At 39.2% G+C, this 24,118-nt stretch overlaps 1 protein-coding gene across 5 annotated transcripts in view; it reads right to left on the reverse strand.

Moving 5' to 3' along the window:
• The window catches only part of ppp1r12a (protein phosphatase 1, regulatory subunit 12A), a 177,134-nt gene that overhangs the window by 36,039 nt on the left and 116,977 nt on the right, over positions 1-24,118 (reverse strand). The window contains exons 10-17 of one of the 5 annotated variants that reach the window (XM_060839591.1): positions 22,685-22,921; positions 19,858-19,955; positions 19,615-19,770; positions 16,577-16,723; positions 13,649-13,783; positions 11,938-12,054; positions 2,689-2,779; positions 1,874-2,065 (exon numbers count right to left, since the gene is read on the reverse strand). In XM_060839591.1, coding sequence (XP_060695574.1) covers positions 1,874-2,065; positions 2,689-2,779; positions 11,938-12,054; positions 13,649-13,783; positions 16,577-16,723; positions 19,615-19,770; positions 19,858-19,955; positions 22,685-22,921 — 1,173 coding nt within the window. Of the gene's footprint in view, positions 1-1,873; positions 2,066-2,688; positions 2,780-11,937; positions 12,055-13,648; positions 13,787-16,576; positions 16,724-19,614; positions 19,771-19,857; positions 19,956-22,684; positions 22,922-24,118 lie in introns of all 5 variants that reach the window. The other 4 variants (XM_060839590.1, XM_060839594.1, XM_060839593.1 and 1 more) reach the window with 4 other exon arrangements.

The raw sequence follows: 24,118 nt of genomic DNA on the forward strand, positions 1-24,118 counted from the left end.
TCCTCATTATTGTGAGATCCATAAAGTTAGTGACCATATCTCCAACATTCAGATCTAGATTATTACTGCGCAACAAAAAGTGCAAAGGACCCTTCACTGAACCCTGACTGTACACAGGCTTCAATTCTCTATAGCTACTTCTTTTAAAATCATTGGGTGTAACCTATCAAGTCCAGGAAATCCAGTGGTCTTCTACCTTCATCCTTTTAGTGCCTTGATTATTTAATTTACTCTAGAATGCTCAGTACCATCTCCTGTGAAGACTGATGCAAAGTATTGATTCAATTCCTCTGCCATTTTCTGGTTTCCAATACTGCTACAACACGTTTTGTTAAAACAAATTTGCTGTATCACCATTCATGAAGTGGGACTGTTGCTAAAGTGCAAACTTTTAAAGCAGGTCTTGGTTATACTGCAATTCCACACCATTAGTTTAAATGGTGCTGCAATTACACAATTTTCCTGTAACACAGGATTACACGAGAACAAATCTACTGCATTACATCAGAACCAACTGTAGCTTCCTCGCCTCATTCTCTGAGCAGCCTAGGTCCTCTTCAGTTCTCCCTTTTTATAATGGAGGTGTCAGTGTTGGACTGGGGTGTACAAAGTTACAACACAAGGTTATAGTCCAACAGGTTTACTTGGAAGTACAAACTTTCAGATCGCTGTTCCTGACTTTATTACTTGCAGTCTCCTCAAACTGAAAGCCTTTCCATCTGCACACAAGTTAGAATCATAGAGTCATATAGCATAGAAACAGTCCAACCAGTTGACGCAGACCACAATCACAAACTAAACGAGTCCCACCTATTTGCCCCTGGCTCAGATCCCGCCAAAACTTTCCATCCGTGTACTTAACTAAATGTCTTGTAAATGTTGTAACTGTGCCTGCATCCACCATGTCCTCAGGAAGTTCATTCTACACAAGAACCACCATGTTAAAGAATTACTCCAGTCTCTTTTTTTAAAAACGTTTCTCCTTTCACCTTAAAAACGTGCCTCCGAGTCTTGAATTACCCCATTCTCAAAAAAAAGACAATAACTCTATCCATACCCTCTCAATATTTGATAAACCTCTAACGTCACCTCTCAATCACCTGTGCTCCAGTGATAAAAGTCGGAGTCTATTTCACCTTTCCATATAACTGAAACCTTCCATTCCCAGCAACATCCTGGTAAATCTCTTCTAAACCCTCTCCAACTTCATAATAACCTTCTGATAAAGAAACCAGAACTGGACATATTACTCCAGAAGAGGCCTCACCAACATACTGAACAATCTCAACATAACATCCCAACTCTGACACTCAAAAGGTCTGAGTAATAACAGCAAGTCTCCTGTACTTAAATATGTTTAAATTTACTGATTTTAATACAAAATGCTCCAGAATACAAAGCAGAAAATCTCATTCTCAAAAGGTGAAAGTCCTTACTCAGACTTGCTTCATTCCGTTTGTAACTGCTAAGTCAACAGGCAACACAAAGTCATTGTAGAATTGCCACACAATTCTTAGAGTTTCCTGGACAACCACCTTTTGCCACAATTTTTTTTTAAATCTAGGACCTTATGCCTAATTCCTCAGGGCTTACACTTAGCAACAAAATTGTTCTGCATTCCTTCTGGAACTGACAGTTCGGCAACACTCTTCCAAATTTCTTCACAACCATGCAGAGATAGAAGATTCTGCCACTGATGCTGCATTTAACAATGGGGTCTTTAACTTGCAAAAGTGTACCATTTTTTGAGTTAGAATAAATAGACTGACACAATAGTGTGCCTCGAGGATCTGATAAAAAGCTGAAGGAAACTATCCATGCTACTGATCTACAAGAAAAATGAAGGACTTGCGTGAGTATGAAAACCAAATACCTCTTCGGTGTTTTTACTAAACCGTTGTCGATCGTCATCATGAATTTCCACTTGATTCTTGTCCTCTTGCTTTTCTCGGTCTTGCTTTTCTTTCTCCTCCTTTTCTTTGTCTTCCTGTTCTCTAGTTCGACGGTCTAAGCGACTTCTCCCAATCGTTTTCTCAGCTTCTTGTAGGTCTGTTAGTGTAACGCCCTGAAAGACAGTATTTTTCAATACTCAGTCAGTATAGTTCAAACATCCCTCATGCCATAACAGTATCTAAACCAAAGGAACATTACCTTTATAAAATACTGCTGAGGCCTCAGCTGAAGTGGTGTGGTTATTTCTGACCACTCCACTTCGACAGAATGTCAAATCTTTAGAGAGGGTGAAGAGGAAATTGACCAAAATAAGAACAGTCTATGGAGGCTTGGAGCATTCATCTCAAAGCCAAGAACGTTAACAAAGATTTCAAAGCTCTCAGGCTAAACTACCACCAACAGGATCATCACCACAGTACAATCTGTAGATGGTACACTGCTGTCACTCAGCATCAGTGGTGGAGGAAATAAACAAAGGTGGAAGATGGGATTCCAATCAAACAGGATGCCTTGCCCTTCAAGTTATCAAGTTCCTCAAGAGTCATTGGAGCCACATCCTTCCAGGCAAGTGGAAGCTGCTTCATTTCACACTGGGCTGGGGCCATGTTTTACAGAGGCTACGTTACTTGCTGTAGAATTTCTAGCCTCTGACCTGCTCTTACAGCCACTTGCAAAAGCAACATGAACATTTCAGATGGATGGTTCAAGAAAAAGGAGGGGGTGACTAAACCTTACCTGTGTTGACCTCCTTGATTGCCTCGCTTGTCTCGACCTGGCTTTTCTTTGTGACTCAGATTCTTCATCTCGAACAGGAGTTAAATACGACCTTTAAAATTAAAAGGTGAGTTGAGTCAGGAAATATGTCTTGTAATTTGTTTGAAGAAATTTTTAATTAACTTACTAACCTGCATGTCAGCAGATTCTCAATGATAGTTCACATTTGTGTTTATTCTAAAATCATAAATATTCCCTTCAACTTCACTACTACTTACAATTTTTAAAATCAAAGAACACTTGAATATCTGCTTAAACTATTGTGGGATGTGCAATAGCTCCAAAGGTGAGACGCTGACCTTGTGCATTTATTTAATACATTACATTGACCTAAACACTTTCAGACAGTGAATATCCCTGTTTTGAATGCCAACAAAACTAACTTAAAAGCTTCACAGTCAAACACAAGATTCACATTTAACCCCTTAAACTCAAGTCAACTGTTAAGTCTAGAAGAAGGGGTTAACTTGAAAGCCATCTGTATTACAGATGTGAGTATGTGCACAACAACAACAGAAGGTGCAAGTAGAAAACACACAATTACACTGGATCTAAAAGGAATTATTTAAAAACACACACAGACAGAGCATTAAATGGAAAAGCTTGCAATATCTGGCATGCACTACCATGGTTGATGACGCAGTCAAAAACTGGCTGTACACTATAACCCTATATCCATGCTCCATGTCAATTCTAGACATGGAATTAAAACAGGGGCCCCTTAACCTTTTGCCTGCATAGAACAGAAGTAACCAGCCCCACAAAAAGAGCATTTTGACTCAAATGATTATACTTTTGATCTAAACATTTTCTGTAATAAATGGAATGCTTGATTCTGCACTACGCTACAGTCCTATCAGCAAAAGGCTCAAAATATTTTGGTATCAGATGAAATTGTCTTTAAACACACAATTAATCAAATCCTAATTGGAGTTGATTCTGCGACTGTTTTCTGAACTGAAGATGAATTTGACAGTAAACCGTGCTACATTTTCTGCAATGTACTCACTAAACCATAACTAAAGAGAACATTGAACATGGTGGGCCCACCATCTCAGATCCTCAATGCCCGAGAGCCACTTATTTTCAACAAATTTACAAGTAACATGGTTTCTATCAAGTTCAGAAGTCAATATACTCATTCTGCAATGTACTAATTAAACCATAACTAAAGAGAACAGTGAACATGGTGGCTGTGGGATGAGATAACAGAACAAAAATGGTTGCACAGTGACGTCACTGGACTAGTAATCCAGAGGCTCAGACTCTGGAAAGATGGGCCCACCATCTGAGATCCTCAATGCCCGAGAGCCACATATCTTCAACAAATTTACAAGTAACATGGTTTCTATCAAGTTCAGAAGTCAATATACTCACTCATGATGACAGTGCTCAGCTCCATTCACAACTTCTCACATTATGAAGGCATCTATGTCTCCAAATTCAAGATCTGGACAAATTTCACTTCTGAACTAATAAAAGCCAACTTAATCATTCCGTACAAATACAATGTCCACCTGCAACAGAAAAGGGCAACCTTTTCTTATTGCACACAAGTTCTTGCCTTGGACCAATGCTATCCTCCCAGGATCATTGGGCCAACATGTCAGAATTTCTACTGACTGCACTGTGCGAGTACCCTCACTACCCATGGACAAATGGTCTAAGACTGTTACCCATTGCCACCTTATCAAGAGCATTTACAAATGACTAAGAGATGCTGCCTTCTGTGACTATGAAAGTCTCTTCTTTTACCTCAAGATAATTTGCCTCTTTCAGAGGATGGAATCAGATAGGGACCCATATCTGATCTGTCCTCAATGATGCCATAAAACCATAAGATACAGGAAGAGAATTAGTCCACTCTGCCACTTGATCATGGCTGATATGTTTCTCAGCCCCATTTTCCTGCCCTCTCCTGTAACACTTGACCCCCTGACTAATCAAGAACCTACTTATTTCTGTGTTAAATGCAATGATTTGGCTTCCATAGCCTTGGGCGGTAAGGAGTTCTATTGGTTTACACCCCGACTGAAGAAATTCTGCCTCAACCCAGTTTTAAAGGGTCATCCCTTCACTGAGGCTGAGCCCCCATGTTCTAATGCTAGTTCTAGTCTCTCCTCCCAGTGGAAACATCATCTCCACATCCACTCTATCCAGGTCTCTCAGTATTCTTTAACGAGGTCAGACTTATCCTTCTAAACTCCATTCAGTATAGACCTAGAGTCCTCAACTGCTCTTATTATTACGAGCCCTTCATCCCCAGGACCAATTCTTCTAAACACCAATTTTAAAGCTTTTCATTTAGTTACATAGGAGTTGCAATTGGCCATTCATTCCATTAAATTTGTTCTGCCACCCAAAATCATCATGGCAGATCATCCACATCAATGCCTTTTTCCACACACACCCCTTTATATCACTGATGCATTTCTAAATATGAAGCTCTACATTAAACCGATTCATTGATTATGCTTCCACGCCCTACGGTGTAGAGAACTCTCAAGATTCCACAACCTGAGTAAACAACAAGTCACATCCTCTTACTCTGACGCTACAAACAGGGTAACACCTTTCCTTTGTCTATCACTCTCATTCAGAGCAAATCCATTCTTCAAAATTCTACACAATATAGGTCTCGCTCCCCTATCTCATCATCCTGGAACAATTGTGGTGAACACTTTAATAAAAAACCCAAAGAACTGCACATGCTGAAAATCAGAAAGAGAAACAGAAATTGCAGGAAAAATGCAGCAGGTCTGGCAGCATCTGTGCAGAGGACGTAGAGTTAGCGTTCGGGTTCAGTAACCATCTTCAGGACTGTTCTGGAGGAGGGTAACTGGACCTGAAACATTAATCATATAACCTCTACAGTGTGGAAACAGGCCCTTCAGCCCAACAAGTCCACACCAACCATCTGAAGAGCATCACACCCAAACCCATTACTCAACATTTGCCCCAGACTAATGCACCTAACCTACACATCTTTGGACTGTGGGAGGAAACCGGAGCACCCGGATGAAACCCACGCAGACACGGTGAGAATGTGCAAACTCCACACAGTCAGTCGCCCGAGGCTGGGATCAAACCTGGGTCCATGGCGCTGAGGCAGCAGTGCTAACCACTGAGCCACCGTGCCATCCCACACTGCTTTCTCTCCACAGATGCTGCCAGATGTGTATTTTCCTCACAACTTGTATTTTTCTGGTGAAAATTTGTTACATTCATGCTGTGATGAAAACATTCCCATGAACCAAAACTACAGCACTTTACTTAAGATGCAGTCTAATCAAGGTTCTAAATAATTTAAGCAAGACTTTGATGTTCCTGCATTCATCCTCACACAAGCAAGACTAACACAGCATTCACCTTCCTCACTGTTTGCTGCAACTGCATATTCGCCTTCAGCAACTGTTTAACAGGGAGACCCAAGCTGCAATGGTCAAGGCCAGCCAGCTTCTCTGGGCAACTAGTAGGTTTAAACAACGTCCCATCATTGCTGAGCACAGTTCTACCAGGGACGAATGCTAACTAATTAAAAGCAAAATACAACGGATGCTGGAAACCTTATAAAAACAGAAACTGGAGAAACTCAGAAGGCCTTGAGGAGAAAAAGTGTCAACTTTTTGAGTCCACTATGACTTCTTCAGAACGGAGTCACAAAAGACACAAAACATTAACTTGGCTTCTCTCTCCACAGATGCTGCCAGAGCTGCTGAGTTCATACAGCAGTGTGTTTTTATTTCTAATACAAGCTAACCTAATTTTATGGAAGTATGGATGCATCACCTTAAAGCATGCTGGAAATATTTCACAAAATAAGACCAAGAAGCAATGACAAAGCAGATTTCTTTCTAATTATATATTTTGAATACCCTCATATTTTACACAATCCTTCAAAATACAGCATGTCAAATGATGAGCCTCTTAGTAAATTTCACTGTGCTTCCAAAAAAAAAGGTTGAAATTCTGTACAGAAAATTAATATTTAAATTTCAAACAAAGACACAGCCCAAGTCTCATTCCCCTGTGCTCTTTGCTACACTGTTCAACCATGTTTGGGCACACAGTAGAATTTCACTGAAGGATTAAAATTCGCCACTCTTGTTCAGTGCCACTCCACCATCTACCTTCTGTGATACCTTGGTGAAATGATCATGAACTATTCCCTGGATGACTTTATCTGGTTCCAGGTGACTGATTTCATAAGTGACAGAAGGTTCAACTGTGGTCCCTCTAAATTTTTCTAAGCAGCCTTTCAGTGATGTCGTCTGTTGGCTTGGAGCTTCCAACAAATGTTAACCCAAACCTTCAAGTCTGTGAACTTGTGTTGCCCCATTTCCTACCCAATTTAAGAGGTACAGTTACAACAGAACTGATGTTATTTCCTGGGTACTGACTAAAAACTGAAGTTCTTCACTCAGTTCTCCTCCCCTGCTGTTCAGAGGTTGAAAAACGTAGAGTCTAGACCTAAATTTCAATGCAGCCAATCATAATCATCTGCTTCAAGTTCTGCAGCTTTGCCTGTAAACTCATCTATGGCTTCATAACCATACTTATTTCTCCAGAGTGCTATTTTCCACATTTTTCCAAACTCATCGCAACCTCCTGCTATTGCTCCTCTCTTACTCAAAGGCAGAGAAAGCTTGAAGGGGCCATATGGCCTATTGCTGCTCCTCAGCGTCATCCCAAAGATAACTTCCAAACATTGTCCATGTCTTAAACGCTTCAGTCAACAATCACTCTCATTTACAGATTCTTCCATAACCTTATTTTCATCCTCAAAATCACATGGCAGCTCCATGGAAATACATACAATCAAACTTTCTCCCATATTCCAAATCTTACTTCCTTTATTTCATCTTCTTTCATTCTACTCCTTTGATTATTGTCTTTAGCAATTTGAAAGTTCCAAACATGGAACACTTGTCACGTTACGGCTCTTGAAACCCATGATGTTAACCACATAAGAACACCTTATGGTACAGTGGTTAGCACTGCTGCCTCACAGCGCCAGAGTCCCGGGTTCAATTCCCACCTCAGGCGACTGACTGTGTGGAGTTTGCACATTCTCCGTGTCTGCGTGGGTTTCCTCCGGGTGCTCCGGTTTCCTCCCACAGTCCAAAGATGTGCCGGTCAGGTGAATTGGCCATGCTAAATTGCCCGTAGTGTTAGGTAAGGGGTAAATGTAGGGGACTGGGTGGGTTGCGCTTCGGCGGGTCGGTGTGGACTTGTTGGGCCGAAGGGCCTGTTTCCACACTAAGTAATCTAATCTAATCTCATTTTTTCATGATCCAAGCTGGATAATATCATAAGTCTAAAATCATGTGAAACCAGTTTAACAACTCCAGAGTGAAATATTCAAATGGTCGGAAACAATAAATCCTATCTGAAAAATTAACACATTTTTATTTAACCAAAATCGTACACCCACATTAAGGATGACAACTGCCTCTTAATTTGAAGCATTAAGATATGTATTTTAAGATAAGATACGTATTCATTACCATAAAAGTGGATCTCCTGAGCAGGTTGCTCTCAAAATAATGGCTTTAAACTCCCCATTCAGTTCCAGTGTACACTTTTCCGACAACACAATCTTAAAACACATATTCAGAATTACAACTTGGAGCTAGAGTGAAGATATTTAGTTTATGGTTGTTACACTGCTATCCAGATGCTGCCTTCAATTTCACCCAATATCAGTAACTCAAGCTGTGACATGGCTTAAATGACACACCAACATTCAACGTAAGGCATGCTCATTAATTTTCTGCAATATATGTTTTTGTGAGATGTGCGACATCCCTCATTGTTTCAATGATTCAACATTGAGACGCACAACAGTCCTGGACAAACTTTACCCTTCCTTGAACAACTAAATGGTTAGAAATTATTTTAAAAACTGCAAGAATTTTATTTTGTGCTGTTCCAGTCTTTCCATCAAAACAGTAAGACTGGGAAATGTCGGCCTTCAGCAAGACTGGAGTCTCCTTGCTCACAAATCACAAAGGGAATGGGTCGATACAGCAAACAACCAGGAAAACAAATGATATTATCTTTTACAATAAAGGGATTGCAATGTCCAGATGGAGAACGTCTTACTGCATTGCCGAAGATCTTAGTTACAAATAGCTGGTCACTGGCTTGGCCTCTCTCCCCAGAGAGAGTTTTACCAGCCTTGATGAAATTGCAAAGGCTCAGTGGTCTGGGATCAGTGAATTGTCCTAAAGAAAAAGTGAATACTGTGGGCCCATATAGATAAGAATTATAAAGCATTAACATAGTGTTTTATTACTTTAAAACATTACTTTTAGATTGGCCAGAAGCCATGATACAGGATACAAATGGGTCAGACATAAGCAGCCCCTTTGAAGATGAGAGCATACACAAAAATCTTCAAGGGACCATACGGTGCAACACATCAACTACACCAAGGGAAATTGTAAGGAACGTCAGGAGGAACCTTGGCTGGATATCCAAAGGTCAAAAGAAATCAGTAATAGAGAAGGTAGGAGAAAAACTTTCTGTACATGGAGGATCATTGGAATTCTTTACCCCAGACAGCTGTGAATACTTAGTCATTGAGCAAATTCAAGCCAGAGATGACTAAGATTTTTGAAATGTTAAACAACTTGAAATGAGAATACTGTGGCAAGATGGAGGTCTACAGAAAAGCTATGACCTTGCTAATTACGGCATTAATTATTGGCACAATTTTTTTTTGTACTCTGGGTTTTCCAAACCAACCCACCATTCGAGGTGTTTGATGAGAAATTAACGTGGAACATACACTCAGATTCCACTTCAAACTGAAAGTGCTCAACTCACATATTTAATACTGATTCTGTTAAAAAGTGTGATAACTTAGAATGTGTCAACCTTATGGTGGTCCTCAGCATCAAATCAAATCACAAATGTATTGCAATGTTCAACTGTCATACAGGAAAAGTTAAAGGAAAGAAAAGGAAGCATGCCAATTGTTTTCCGTTTATATCAGAACTTTTGGATAGTGAAGTAGTTCTAAATTTTTGGTTACATTCTAAAAGTCCAACTCTTGAAAATCACAAACCAAAATTAATAGCCATAAAAGCATGCATGTGTCCAGCTCACCGCATCTCGAAAGGAGCCAACATTCTGATGGGACAAAATTAAGTTTTGGTGAAAATGTCAAACAGTAAATTACTAGTTAGTATTAAATTGTTGTCTGGATTTTCAAAATGGAGAGAGAACAAAGAGAAGGGAAGGGGAAACAGAGGGTAAGAAAAAAAGGGGGAACAAAAGCAATTAAGAGAACAATTGGAACAAGTGACAGATTCAGAGAGGGGAACTAAAACAAAAATTAAGACAAAAAATTGACTTGGTTCATAAACTGAGGAAATGACTTAACCAGTCTGTCCATTTTCCAAGTTGAACAAACAAATTAAAAAATCAAATGCCAAAGCACTTTGTTGCAAACGTACAAATGCCAAAGTATTTGCATTGCAGGCCAGAAAGAAGAATTAACCGAGTTCTCAAATGATTTTATATATTAAGTCATTGACTGTTGCCCTGGTCAACATTTAACAAACTTTCACAGAAATACCAAAATCACTTATAAAGTCAGCTCATGCCAAATGTAGTCATTTCTAAATTGTATTGACACTATATGTGACTAACAATCCTGGAAATGGGTTTTGCTGACTGTTGGAAAATAGAGATCAATATTATCGCAAATTCAGGTCTTTACACAAAGTCCTCTGTTGCTCTGAGAAATTTACATTTGTCCCTCAGATACTTCTATACGTTGGCATTTGCATTGCCTTGAATATAAATTAAATAATTTCTGAAGAACTAACAAGGCTTGCAACATTCACTGTATTCTTTGCGTCAAACATTGCAAATGTTGCAAAAGATGTAACTAAATTGGTCAAACACGCCTGGTCCTTTATTAATCTCTCGTCATTCTAAGACTAAGTATTTACTAATTTATTTCCACATTGACAGCTACAATAGCTAACACACATGAGTTAACCTTCTTACCCGAGGCTGTAACATGCGACACCTACAAGCTTTGACACAAAATTCATTTCATAAGTATGGCTTATGCCTGTGTTATTTCCCAAAATATTCTTGGATGGAAACTACTTAAATTTGTTTTTCACTTTTACTCCACATGGATCTCCAACTCCTTTACACATTCTCCTCAGGTACTTCTACACTCCCAGATACACCTTCCTCTGAAAAAAACCGAAAAAATCAAGAAACTCCAATGTTTCATCATAATGGTTGCCTACAGCTTTGTCAAAACAACAATGAAATAAGGAAAAACTAATGAATTATTCCTATCACCAATTACCAGACAATTATGCCAGTGTAATGTGGGGTACTTGGCCATGTACAAATTGCTTGGCACATCTTATAACAGTGAAGTGCTTTGTGAATTGGAGTTGGAGAAAGGGACTAAAGAAATAGTTAGCTTGGTTGCTTTGACTTTCTAGGATTTTATTTTGGAGCATGTCAAGAATGGAATTAACAAGAAACAAACAGTAAAAATGACCACATAAAGCTCAGAGCAAATCCTATTTCCTGGACTCAAGATTACCTTGATCTTTCAACAACTACAATGGTAATTTAGGATTCTGTCCATGCATGAATTCACAAATGTGACCAAATAAAATTGATTTATACAGTGGTCAGATATCACCACCTAACTTGCCTCAGTTATTATGAAACAGCGCCACTGGCCAGTGCGATCGAGCCTAAGACCAAATCAAATTCTATTTCCATAGACAAGCTCAGTCTATTACATTATGGTATTCTCTGAGCAGCATTTTTCCTTTCTACACTTCTTTTCCTGAAAAATTAAAATAAAATCTAATATCACAGCTTCACTGGCTCCATAGTTACCCCAACTATGATGCATGTTATATACGTGATTATTACATTTAGCTAACATTATTCAATCCATTTGTTCCCACCAGCTGTATTTAGTGGTCTACTCATCATGTACTATAACACTCCCCAAGAAACAAGTAAAAAGAACTTCAACTGAATAAAAGTGGTAGAAGTCTGGACAATGCACATTTAGGAACCGTGGCACATCAGTGGACTCTTGAAATTAACTTAAGTTCATGTAGATCAAAAATTCTTAAGATTTTTAAGGTTCTAAAATAAAATTAAGAACCACGTTCCTAAAGCTGCATCAACACTACCAGGAAGACTACACACCTGCGTCTCTCCCTGACCTCTGCTGTTGAAGAGACAGTGCCAGTTGTAGCAACCGTTGAAGGAACATTTTCTTTGTCTCTTTCTGCATTGTCCCCCGTCGAGAACCGATTTGAGGTACTACAGCATATCAAGCAGCAACACAAACAAGAAATAAGCAAAGCACAACAAACATGAAATTAAAAATCAGCCAAAATTATTTTTTTAAAACAAATTTTGTATGACTTAAGGATTGGTTTTACAAGTTAAGAACAATTAATGCCTTTGTCTAAGTAGTTTTAATTTCTCTAAGTCAATTTTGTCTCTGCAGTCTAAAGTGCACACTGTGAATTCTCTCAGGTATTAGCTGAGTAGAATCTTGGTACCATCCGGGAGTCTAATTCTTTCCAAAGAAAACAAATTAACAGTCTGCTGAGGATTGGTACGTTATTGCCATATTAAATCATCTTCCCTTCTGGACTGGTGAGAGGAGAAAATGAAAAAAGGAGCACAGAACTTGCAAAATAAAAAAAATTGCTGAAAAAACAGACCTAGCAACACTAGGAAGAAGAACAGATTCTGCTTTTAGCTTCAGACTTCTCAGCAGTGCCAAACAATGACCTACACCTGAAATGGTGACCCATCTTCAACTTCAGGTGGGTTCACTGATCTTTTTCCAACATTTTACTGTAACATGACAAATAATACTTTTAGGAATATGTTTAAATATGCTCAGCTTCCTAGCCTGGTCTGAAATATTTCATGTTTGCACACACTTAAGGAACAGTTAATTCTTGTACAGCCCTTGCACTGTTTGGAGTGGCACTGGAATAATGCTGTCACTGATCAGGTGACAATTCACTTTCAATTTCAAGAAGTTATGCTACAATAGAAGGAGAAACAAGTATAATGTATTAACCCACATATTACAAAACATTTCATATCAATTGAGTCACAAAGACACCTGAGAGTTACCAGGATGTGTAATTTACTAGCATCAGAATGCAAATTATTCCAACAGATAATCAATAAAGCGCATGAATCCCTTCTCACCCGTTTTATACGTGAGGGAACTACTACTCCAAAATCTAGACATTACCTTAGATTATATCCTCATTATGTCCACTCAAGACTTGTTCAACACCATAGTTACCATCTTCAACGGTCACACAGTCCCCAGTGCGCCCCAGGTCCAAGGTGCACTTTGGATTATTTAACTGTCTTCCAAACCTACAATCACCATCTAGAAGGCCAAGCAATAAATGGGAAATGCACCATCACCTGCAAGTTCCCCTTGCACAACATCCTGACTTGGAACTATAATCTTTGCTTCTATTAGTGTCAAAATCCCTGAATTTCTTTGTTAACAGCACTTTGGGTGGGTCTACAAACTACAGTGGTTCGACTTCACCACCTTCTGAAGGCCAATCTAGGGTCCACAAACATCAGCTTTGCTCGAGGTTGTTCATAGCCCTTCAAATAATTTTCAAATCTTGAAGACTGAATTAGGGTCCAGAGACAAGAATGTAATATTTGAGTCAACAGTTTCAATGTGCAAAAATAACACCAGCCAATGGCCAAAATTCCAATATATTGACTCTTTACAAATGACAAATGCATGTATAAATTTACCATCCTTAAGACATACAAAGGAGAGAAAACATACAACATAAAAGGGGAATAAAAATAAAACTAAAAACCATCCTGTTAAATCTCTGCAGTTAACTTGCTTTACCTGCCAGATGGTGTGGATGCAGTGCTCCTGGGAACAGGCTGCAGGCTGCTTGATGAGGTAATGGTTGCAATGGTGTTGGTTGAAATGGCACTTTGAATAGGACTGATCAAATCCTCTTTCCTTCTACCAAAAGAACTACTGAAGGGAAAAAGCAAAGTGAGGACAACGGTTCATCAAATGTTTGCTGCATGTCAATGTCAAACATAGATTGTATGCAAGGGAACTATTTTCAAGTAACAGCGAAATTCTTCCTGACAATTAAATGTGCCAATAAACAGAATGATAGGTGAAAATTCTACATACCATACTCCATGTTTTAACTTTTTAAAAAATAAATATAGACATAGAAGGGACCACCCTAGCCAAAACTAAGTGGAACACCATTTGTACTGTTAAAAAACTGAAATCAAACAACACGCAATTCCAAAATTTTCTCACCTGCCTGTTCGGTAGGGTGGTTTAAAGAATATTGTTGCTCTCATGCATACACATTCATGCACAGTTGTACTCATCAACAACGTTTAAAAGATTCTCAAAGCACGTTAACTTAATCAGAGGGGCATAGAAACATTATTTCAAGCTGTATGGAATATTAAATTCTGTACAACAAATTGAGCCAAGAGCCGTGCCTATCCGAAGTTTTGTAAAAGCTTGCACAATTGTGTTTCAGTCTGTCCCAGTGGGAGTAATTTATTATTCTTCAGGAACATTTCAAAATGGAGACAGGATTCAAGAGAATTTTAATTAAAAACTTGTCCAAGCCCACACATGTTTCGGAAGACCAACTTAAACACAGCAAGTAGATTCTGTTGAAGATTTCTGTCTTCCAAGTTTGGCAAGAAATTTCACTGTATCCAGGTTTTAGACTATGAGCAGTTACTGAAGTTCAACTCTCCATAACACAAGGGAAACAATTTGACCTCAAGTGTAAACAATGGTTAGTCCGTGAGAAATAAGGACTGGGAGAGGTAGTTATGGAAAAGTTTCAAGAGTCAAACACATTTAACAAAACCACATATGGAAATGTACCAACATATCCTATTTGATTTTCAATAGGAGGACTTGTTTTCAATGGTAGGTTTATGGGTAATAAGTTATCCTTGGAACATATTCTTGATGTTGCTGCCTGACTAATTTGCATGACATTGGAAAAGCAAGCCCGACAATCTTTCCAACCCCAATATCTCAAATTGCAAAGTTGTCAGGTAGACATTAATTCTTCTTCAAACTATCCATTTAACAAAACAAAAAGATTTCAGGAGGAAAGGAAGCTGAAATTTGACAAACATACCATGAAGTGGTTTTAAGATTAAGAATCAAATTGGATTTGGGCAAATAAGTTTCACGCAAAACCTTTTTTTTAAATAAGGACAGAACATACCTATTTCAACCATGGTGTTTATGAAAAGGTCAGAAAATACTTGGGAAGGATCTGACAAAGTTTTTAAAAGGTCACTCAAACATGAAAATTGGACAGAGGAGTGCCAATAATTCAATGTTTGGAAGGTTCAGGCAATTGGCAGATGACCAAAACATATTAATTTAAATAATTGTCAACAGATTTGAAGTTTACATTCCAGAACAGTTCAAATTTTTCTGTTTGCTCCTGCAGCAAATAGTGATAAAAAGCAGGCAGCAATGAAACTTTGAATATGTAGCAAGGAACATCTGCATATGAAGCAATCACTGGGGCAGATTTGCCTGTTCATGGGTACACTGTTCATCAGGATATGGTGGTAAGAGAAGCATCTAGCTGGGAGCTTTGATTATCTCGTGACAGGGAACCCTACATTCTGAGCAATAATTTAAATGGATGGAAAAAACAAGGTTTTTTTGGGATACTTACGACAAAATCTTGACTAGATTTCCTTCAAGCACCTTTCCCAGGAATTCAAATGTTCTAGGAATACTAAAAGCCAGCCCAGTGTTAACTCCATCAAACATGTACAGTGCATGGACGGAAGCCACCACATGCATACTAAAATGCCCATTAGCGACTTTCACAGAATCAAAGAATGATGTGGCACAAAATGAGGCCATTTATCCTAATACGCCTGTACCAGTTCTTTGAGTGGTGATTTTCTTGGTCCCAGTCCCCCATTGTTTGCCCACAACCAGACCCATTTACTCCTTTCAAGCATTAACCCAATTTTCTTTTGAAAATAATTGGCAAGAGTACAATTCAGTAGCTGTGCTAGAATTATAACCTGGGCCTAGGTGATAAAGAAACAGTTCTGTCAGCATACTTACCACTGTGATGACTAAGATGCAAAATTGCAATGGAAACGCAGAACAAGCCAAACAAATTATTGGCAAGGTTATATCTGACTCTCAGCAGCTTCTTGTACAAAAGGTCAAGTCAGTTTAACAAATTCCCTCTTTCTCACAAATTGCAAACATCAAACCGCACCCCCCCCCCCTCCCCCCCCTCAACAATACACAAATCATGGCCATCCACAAACAAAATTTTATAACAGATACAACAGACCAAAAAACACACAAATGTAAAATTAATCCTTACAAAATTCAGTGTGAGAAGAGTGGGGGGGGGGGGGGGGGGGGGGAAATCAAGTGACCACTGGACAACAATCCCTCCAATAAAGCAGAAGCATCTATGTCTGGTACACTAACCATGCTTTGCAGATTTCATGTGGGGGCAAAACTTATTTCCAGGCTTTTCTTCTGAAGACAGGACTTAAACATTAAAACTTATACAGAAACGATGAAGTTATCCAACCACAAACTAATGTGCCTATATTTTATATTATAATGTATTCATTTTTTATATAGTATGACAAAACAACAATGAAAATGCAGTAACATTCGGACACACACACACATGCACCAAGAGTGAACATGAAGCGCACAGGAGAAAAGCATTGTAGCCAAACTAAGGAGATGCTCTTTTCAAATAGCTCAACGTTATACCTTTTGTAGATGCTGTAAGATGAGTACTGAGTTGAAGATGGTGGCCTAGGCTTGGTATTAGTAGGATCCAAGCTGATGGCTGAGGAAGAGCTGGTTGGGAGATCTCTGGCACTGTTACTTCTGCCTATTGCTAGCAGATACGAATTACTGCATGCATACCAAGCAAGAGAGCACATCAAAACAATTAGAAAAAAAATTATAAAAGCAACAGGAATACATGCCACATGCAAAATGTAAAATGCAAACCAAAACGTCTTAAAAATGCAAGCAAAGATGTTAAATGAATGACAAGCTACAAAAACTATTTGTAACATTTGATGAGACTGGACAGCAAAAGACAAAAATTGCTTTGGACAAATATACTTTGCAATTGTAGAGGAAGGCCATTTAGCACACCCAGTCGGTGCTGACTGACTGAAGGTGGTCACCTCATGCCATTCCCTTCCCTCTCAGAATTGCCCCTCTGTCTGAGAAGGCTTTCCTCAAGTCATCACTGCTTCTTTGCCCAGTTACAAGAAATCTGTTTTCTCATCCTCAATTCTTGAAGCTTTTCCTTATCTGCTCCCTCCAGATCTATCATGGTTTTGAAAACATTTATCAAATTCTCCTTTCCAGGAAAAAAAGTCAGATTCACCAATCTTTCAAGATACCTCAAATTACTCACATCTTGAGCCCTTCCAACAGTTCTTTTCTGCACCTTTATGTCCTCAAGTGTGGTGCTCAGAACTGGATGCAATAATCCTATTGAGAATTTAACAAAATGTTCTTGCTTTTGTACTCCTTGCAACCACTGACATTGCTCTGGACACTCCATGCATTAACCTCTGAACTAGTCCAGAAACTTCAGTGATTAGGCACATTAAACACCCAGGTGCCCGTTAAAAGATATGCCCTTACTTTGTATCCTGCTGCATTTTTCCTACAAATATGAATAAATTTCATATTTTTCTGTTTTAAATATGTCCACCCATCATAATCTACAGTCTCTTGGTGATTCACAATATTTCAGTTTCCAACTATCCACAAATTTGCAATCGTAGTCAGTACACCAAGCCCTAGGTCAGTAGTATCCATCGGGAAGAGCAGGGTTCTGACACGAACCCTGGTTCACTCCACTATAAACCATCCTCCTGTCCAAATAACACACTTCACACTCATTTGCCTTCTATCATGCAGTTAATTTCATGCACATGCACTTTTATTCAATGACTTTTGTGTTCAGAGGTCTGTTTGTGGTACTTTACCAAGTTCGTCTTGGTACATGTACACAGTATCAATAGTGATACCTTAGTCAGTCCAATTACTCCAACAAGAACCTAAGGACAAAGAAATATGAGGAGTTGGCCATTGAACTCCTCGGACCTGCTCCACCATTCAGTAAGATCATGGCTGATCTTTTCATGGACTCGGCACTACTTACCGCCCGCTAACATAATCCTTAAATCCTTTATTGTGCAAAAGTCTATCTTTGCCTTAAAAACAATGAGGAAGCCTCAATTGCTTCACTGGGCAGGCAATTCCACTGATTCACAATCCTTTGGGTCAAGAGGCTCCTCCTCAACTCAGACTTCCATCTGTTTCACCTTATTTTGAGGCCATGCCCTCTAGTTCTAGCTTCATCCGCCAGTGGAGACAGCCTCCCTGCTTCTATCTTATCTATTTGATTGATAATTTTGTTTCTATAAAACTGCCCCTCATTCTGGTAGATTCCAATTGAGTAGATTCCCAGTCTACTCAATCTCTCATAAGCCAACCCTCTCAATTTCAGAGTCAACCGAGTGAACTATATCTGCACTCCCTCCAGTGCCAGTACATCCTTTATCAAGGAGACCAAAACTGAACACAGCATCTTAAACATTGACAGCAATAACTTCCCAATTTTAACTTCCATCCCTCTAGCCTTCTTAATTACCTGCTGCACGTGCAAGCCAACGTTCCGAGATTCAGGCACAAAGAAAGTCAGGTGCCCCTTTACAGCAGCATGTTGCAAATTTTCACCATTTAAATAATAGCCTATTTTGCCGTTACTCCAACCAAAATGGATGGCCTCGCATTGACCAACATGGTGGCCCATCTCTCAGAATGTGCTAAAGGGCCAAATCACTGAGCACCACTAATGTCGCATGACGGTCATTCTTTCAGAAGCCCGGGTGTATAAATATGGTTATCAAAATGGTCGGTTGGTGAAGATGACTGCTCCTCTTTTGATACGACGAACACAACAGCAGAACAAAAGTAACAGATTTGTCACCCGTAAACTGTAGCACTCATCTTTTAAAGATGAATATCAAATTACAGGCAAGTTCAAGAACAAATCTCTCATTTGTATTTGAGAATTGCTATCACCTCCATGTTTTTGGACACAGGCTTTATACATCTGTCTAATTTTCTAGATAGCACCAGTAAAATTGCATAAATTGGAAGAACAACCATCAAGGACCCATTATTTTTGTGCACAACGCAAAATGCAGCACTAAACAGAGAGATACCTTTGAAGCTGACACCAAAGATAAAATGTGGGTCACTCCTCTGCCTTTTCTTTGTTGGGGTAGTGTTAGGATTACAGGGGAAAATGAATCAAAGGAAACTGCACGCAGAAACAGCGCATAAATACTGATCTTGCACACACTACCTGTGCTCAGGTACCTTGCCTGTCAACAGGGCAAAAGAATGTCTGATTACCCATACGGTGCCAGTCTGCAGTCATAACAAGCAACGATGCGGCAATCAGGGTGATAACAGTAGGGCCCCAAGGCCATCAACACATCCTTCATTCTCAAACACATTGGTATAAATGCAACATTGAACATACAAGGATGAAAACTGATGTGCTGGATTCAGTACATACTTCTCAAGCACAACACAAGGCCATATTTACTCGCCATTAATGCATATGGGCCTACTTCAATGCTTAGGGACAATAAAACAGTCAAAAATCAGTGACTGTGATGACAACAGGCTGGTGTTGTGATCTTTGCTGTCCTCTAACTTGTTTCCATAATCAACAACTACAAATTGTCTGTAGAACTTCCACTTACCTCCTTTGATAACCAGGCACGACACTGGTGACAGCAGCATTTTGCGTAGCTGACCCCTCGCTGGTGGATGCATGGTTGATTTCTTTCCTCTTCAGATCTTCTTCCCAGCGTCGCCGTGTGTAAGAACTACTACGTACTAAGGTACTTGCAGAATCTCTGTGAAGCAACCAACTCAGCTGAGTACACAAAAAGGGGGAGGAACGACATACTGAAGTAATACAATGTTTATCAGGAGGATTTTACCTAATTTCTCTCTCATCAATATCTGATGTACTGGCCAATCTTCTGGACGGGATGGTAGGTACAACATAAGCAAGCTTTGCCCCTTTCTGATCTTTGTCCTGTTGGCATGGAGAAAAAGGGTATGAACAATTCTACAAACAAACTACTGGAAAGGTTTTCATGCTCGTCACGCTCTTGGCTTCACTACGAGATGTTGCTCAACCCAAATATTCCCAGCATTCTTTCACATTTGTCATGCACATTTTGTTTTTACCAAATTTATTCTTTCAATTCGACTCCAAGTGGCTGAGAGGAGGGGCTATCTATCTTTGGTGTAAATTATTAAACAATTCACACCCTTCACAATTACAAACCAAACCATGACTGCTAAATCACTAGAGTCCTTTGGGAGTAGATACACTGACAATGCTCTTCAGGATTTTGACATAGCAATCGGAAAGATGGTGAGAAACTTGAAAGGGTTCAGAAAAGAGTTACAAGGATATTGCCAGGATTGGAGGATTTGAGCTTTAGGGACAGGTTGAACAGGTTAGGGCTGTTTGCCTTAGAGTGTCGGAGGCTGAGGGGTGACCTCATAGAAATTTACAAAATCATGATGGGCATGGATAGGATCAATAGACAAAGTCTTTTCCCTGAGGTGGGAGGGTTCAGAACTAGAGGGCATCGGTTTAGGGTGACAGGGGAAAGATATAAAAGAGACCTAAGGGGCAACTTTTTCACACAGAGGATAGTACGTGTATGGAATAAGCTGCCGGAGGAAGCGGAGGAGGCTGGTACAATTGCAACATGTTAAAAGCATCTGGGTGGATAAATAAATAGGAGGGGTTTGGAGGGATATAGGCCAGGTGCTGACAGGTGGGACTAGATAGGGTTGAGATAGCTGGATGGCATGGACAGGTTGGACCGAAGGGTCTGTTTCCATGCTGCACATCTCTATGACTCTATAACAATGAAGGAACATTGACATAGTTTCATGTCAGGAGACAAAGACTTGCAGGGAAGTTAGCAAATTGTGATGCGTCCATGTATGTGCTGTCATCACCTTTCAAGCTGGTAGATTGCACAGGTTTGAAATGTACTCTCAGAGCAGCCTTGGAGAGTTACTGTCTGGCACAATGCCATGAGAATTTTCCCAAGACAATACTGTCTCGATTGCCTACAACCATGTCATTTCTGTTGAGTCTTCAATTTGGAGATGGTACTGTCTGGGACACAGTTTGCTTAGACCAATTTATGAGAGACTGGGAACTCTTCTGAATAGTGAAACTGGCAAATCCAGACAATCAGCATGAATTCACGCCCCTGCTTAATTACACTTTGCGGAACACTGGCCGAGTGACAGGAAACGAAGTGATTAATGGAAGTTTTTTTGATCTAGAGTACTCCAGGAGTGAGCACTGGCTCTTTTTCTGATTATATATTAATTAAACTATATATACAGCACACAACTTCAAAACTTACAAATGGTAGACAACTTGGAGGCAATATAAACTGTGAGAAGGATAGTGAAGAACTCCAAAAGAAATAGATAAGCTGGTGGAATGGCAGACAGGTAACAAATGAATTTTGTTTTATTCATTCACACGACGAGGTGTCACTGGCTAGGCAACATTTATTGCCGCCCTTAATTGCCCAAATGACAATTAAGAGTCAGCAACATTGCTGTGATCTGGAGCCCCATGTCAGCCAGACCAGGTATGGATCACAACTTCCTTCCATGAAGGACATAAGTGAACCAGACGAGTTTTGCCAACAACTGACAAGTGGTTTCATGATCAGCATTAGACTCTTAATTCCAGATTCTTACTGAACTCAGATTCCATTATCTGTCATAGCAGGATTCATACCATGGTCCCCAAATCAAAGTTTAATACAGCAGAATGTGAAGGCATTAATTTTGATAGAAGATAGAGAAACAATTTAAAACAAAGGGTACAGCTCCAAAATTGGTAGAAGAGCAGAGGAACCTAGGTGCCTAAGTGCAGAAATCATTAAAGATAACAAGGGAGGTTTAGGTGCAGTCAAAGCGCACAGTATATTAGGCTTTATCAGGTGCACAGGATGCAACACTTGTACAACACACAAGTCCAGCCTTAGTTACTCTTTCTAATTTTGGATGCTACACTTAAGGACTGACATAGCAGTTGCTTTGCTATAACACACATTGTCAGCGTGAATAGACTATAACGCGATTGATGAACTGTGGATCTTATTCATATAATGAAAACTTTCTACTGAATGAGTTAAGTGATTTTCTATTAACGATCATCTACGGTGTGATTTTCTATAACACAAGATTGCAGAACAACACAACTGTCCTGTTATAGCAGAATGACCTGTAAAGGCATTGAAAGTGGACAGACTTACAAAAATTATTTCAGGGATGAGAAACCTCTTATAGATGTAAACTGAAGAAGTACGGGCTATTTTCTTTTGATTAAAACAAGCTGAGAGGACACTTGATTCAAGTGTTCATAATTAGGAGAGGTCTGGGCAGAATGGATAGGAAGAAACTGCCCTCTCATCAAAAGTTCGAGAACGAGAGGAAAAGATATAAACTCACTGGTTAAAGAAACAAAAGCAATAAGAAAGCAGCCTTGTTAAATGCTTCAATTAGTTGATGTAGAGTGCATTGCTTTAAAGTGCGGTATAAACAAACCTAATGTTTTCGAAAGAGACACTGAAATTTCACATGTGTAGGATTAAAGAGGCACAAGAATTGAATTAAATGAAATTCTTGTTCAAAGAGCCAGCGACCACATGATGAGATAAATGCCCCCTATCTGTGCTGTAAACTTTCTGGGACGTGGGCGCAGTGAACAATTACCTTCTCTTTATTATCCAGAGTAGAAGAGAGTCGGGGACTGGAGGCTGATCGCATCACACCTGTAACATCTCTCTCTTTTTGTGCCTCTTTGGAAGTGCTAATTTCAGCCAATGCACCGTAGCTTCCAGTCTTGCGAAGTCCAGACCTCCAAGATGCTGGGGATGCATCTTTCTTCTCTTCTTCATCTTTCCTCTTTTTTTCTTCCTCTTTTGAAGATTTGATGAACGGAGTGGCTAACTGCAGAACAAGAATTAAAATTATACTATTTGTTTTTAATCAAACCCCTGTACAAGGACAGACCACATTTAAAAGGCCAAGGATGGACAAAACAGCCATTCATTCTTTTCACACCTCACTTCGACAGTAAACCTGAGCTAACATAACTTGAAGATGTTAAGTTATGAACCTTGGCATGATTGATATTCTTCTTCACTGGGACACTGCTTTTGTCCCCACATTGAGAAATTAAAATTCAAATAATTCAAACATGCCTGCAAGTAATTTAAAACCTGATCACGACTAAACCTTTCCAAACCAGTCAAACAATGCTTGTTGCAAAATACAGCCAAGTAATTGGAAATCCATGACTATCCTGCTTTAGAAACAAAGCCTTCCTAAACTTCACATAATTTAACACAAAAGTAAAACTTGATTTCATGGGTATTGAAATACCATTATTTCATGTGCTAAGAGATTCTCCTTGATTTTCTTGCAACACACCATTCAAAAAGCAGACACAGGAAATGGTCAATTCCCTTCAAGTTAAACTTAGGCTTATTTTACTGAATTATGATACTAAAAACAAACAACCCACTAACACCAATAAAACAACTTTAACATGTAGGTAGAGCAATATTCTGGCGTTTACTATAATAACGAAAATATAGGATTCCTCATGCTGAAGTCGCCAGAATACAGAACTATGTAGTTAGCATTAATAATCTACAAAGTTTTTCTTTATTTGTGGACCCAGCTATTTAAACAAAAACAATTACAAACCAAACCACTATTGCTGGAAATGCTGTTGGACATGATTTTGATTTTAATGAAACATTGGACTAGTTTATACCTTGAGACGAAGATCTCATTGTATTGAGAAGGAACTGGAAAGCATTCACTCACTCCAACTGAATTTTATTTGTGCATTCACTTGCGGGGAATTAATTTCTAAATAGCTAATGCAATAATTTACAAATAGAGGAAACCAGCTAGACGAGGTTCTGAAATATAATTAAGGAAATCCAACCTTCTCTCAACCTGAAAAACTGCCAAGACTTTCAAGCCATATCTTTTTAAACATAAGAACAAACAAACAACATAAAATTGTCAATATGTAACACCACAAAGTGCTTTTGTCCGTGTATAATGCCTTTGGTCCCCAGAATTGGGAGGGAGTTGAGATGGGAATAGAGGTGAGAAAAAACACTACTGTTA

Source organism: Hemiscyllium ocellatum, chromosome 19 (assembly GCF_020745735.1).
Source record: "Hemiscyllium ocellatum isolate sHemOce1 chromosome 19, sHemOce1.pat.X.cur, whole genome shotgun sequence".
In the NCBI taxonomy this organism is placed as follows: Eukaryota; Metazoa; Chordata; class Chondrichthyes; order Orectolobiformes; family Hemiscylliidae; genus Hemiscyllium; species Hemiscyllium ocellatum.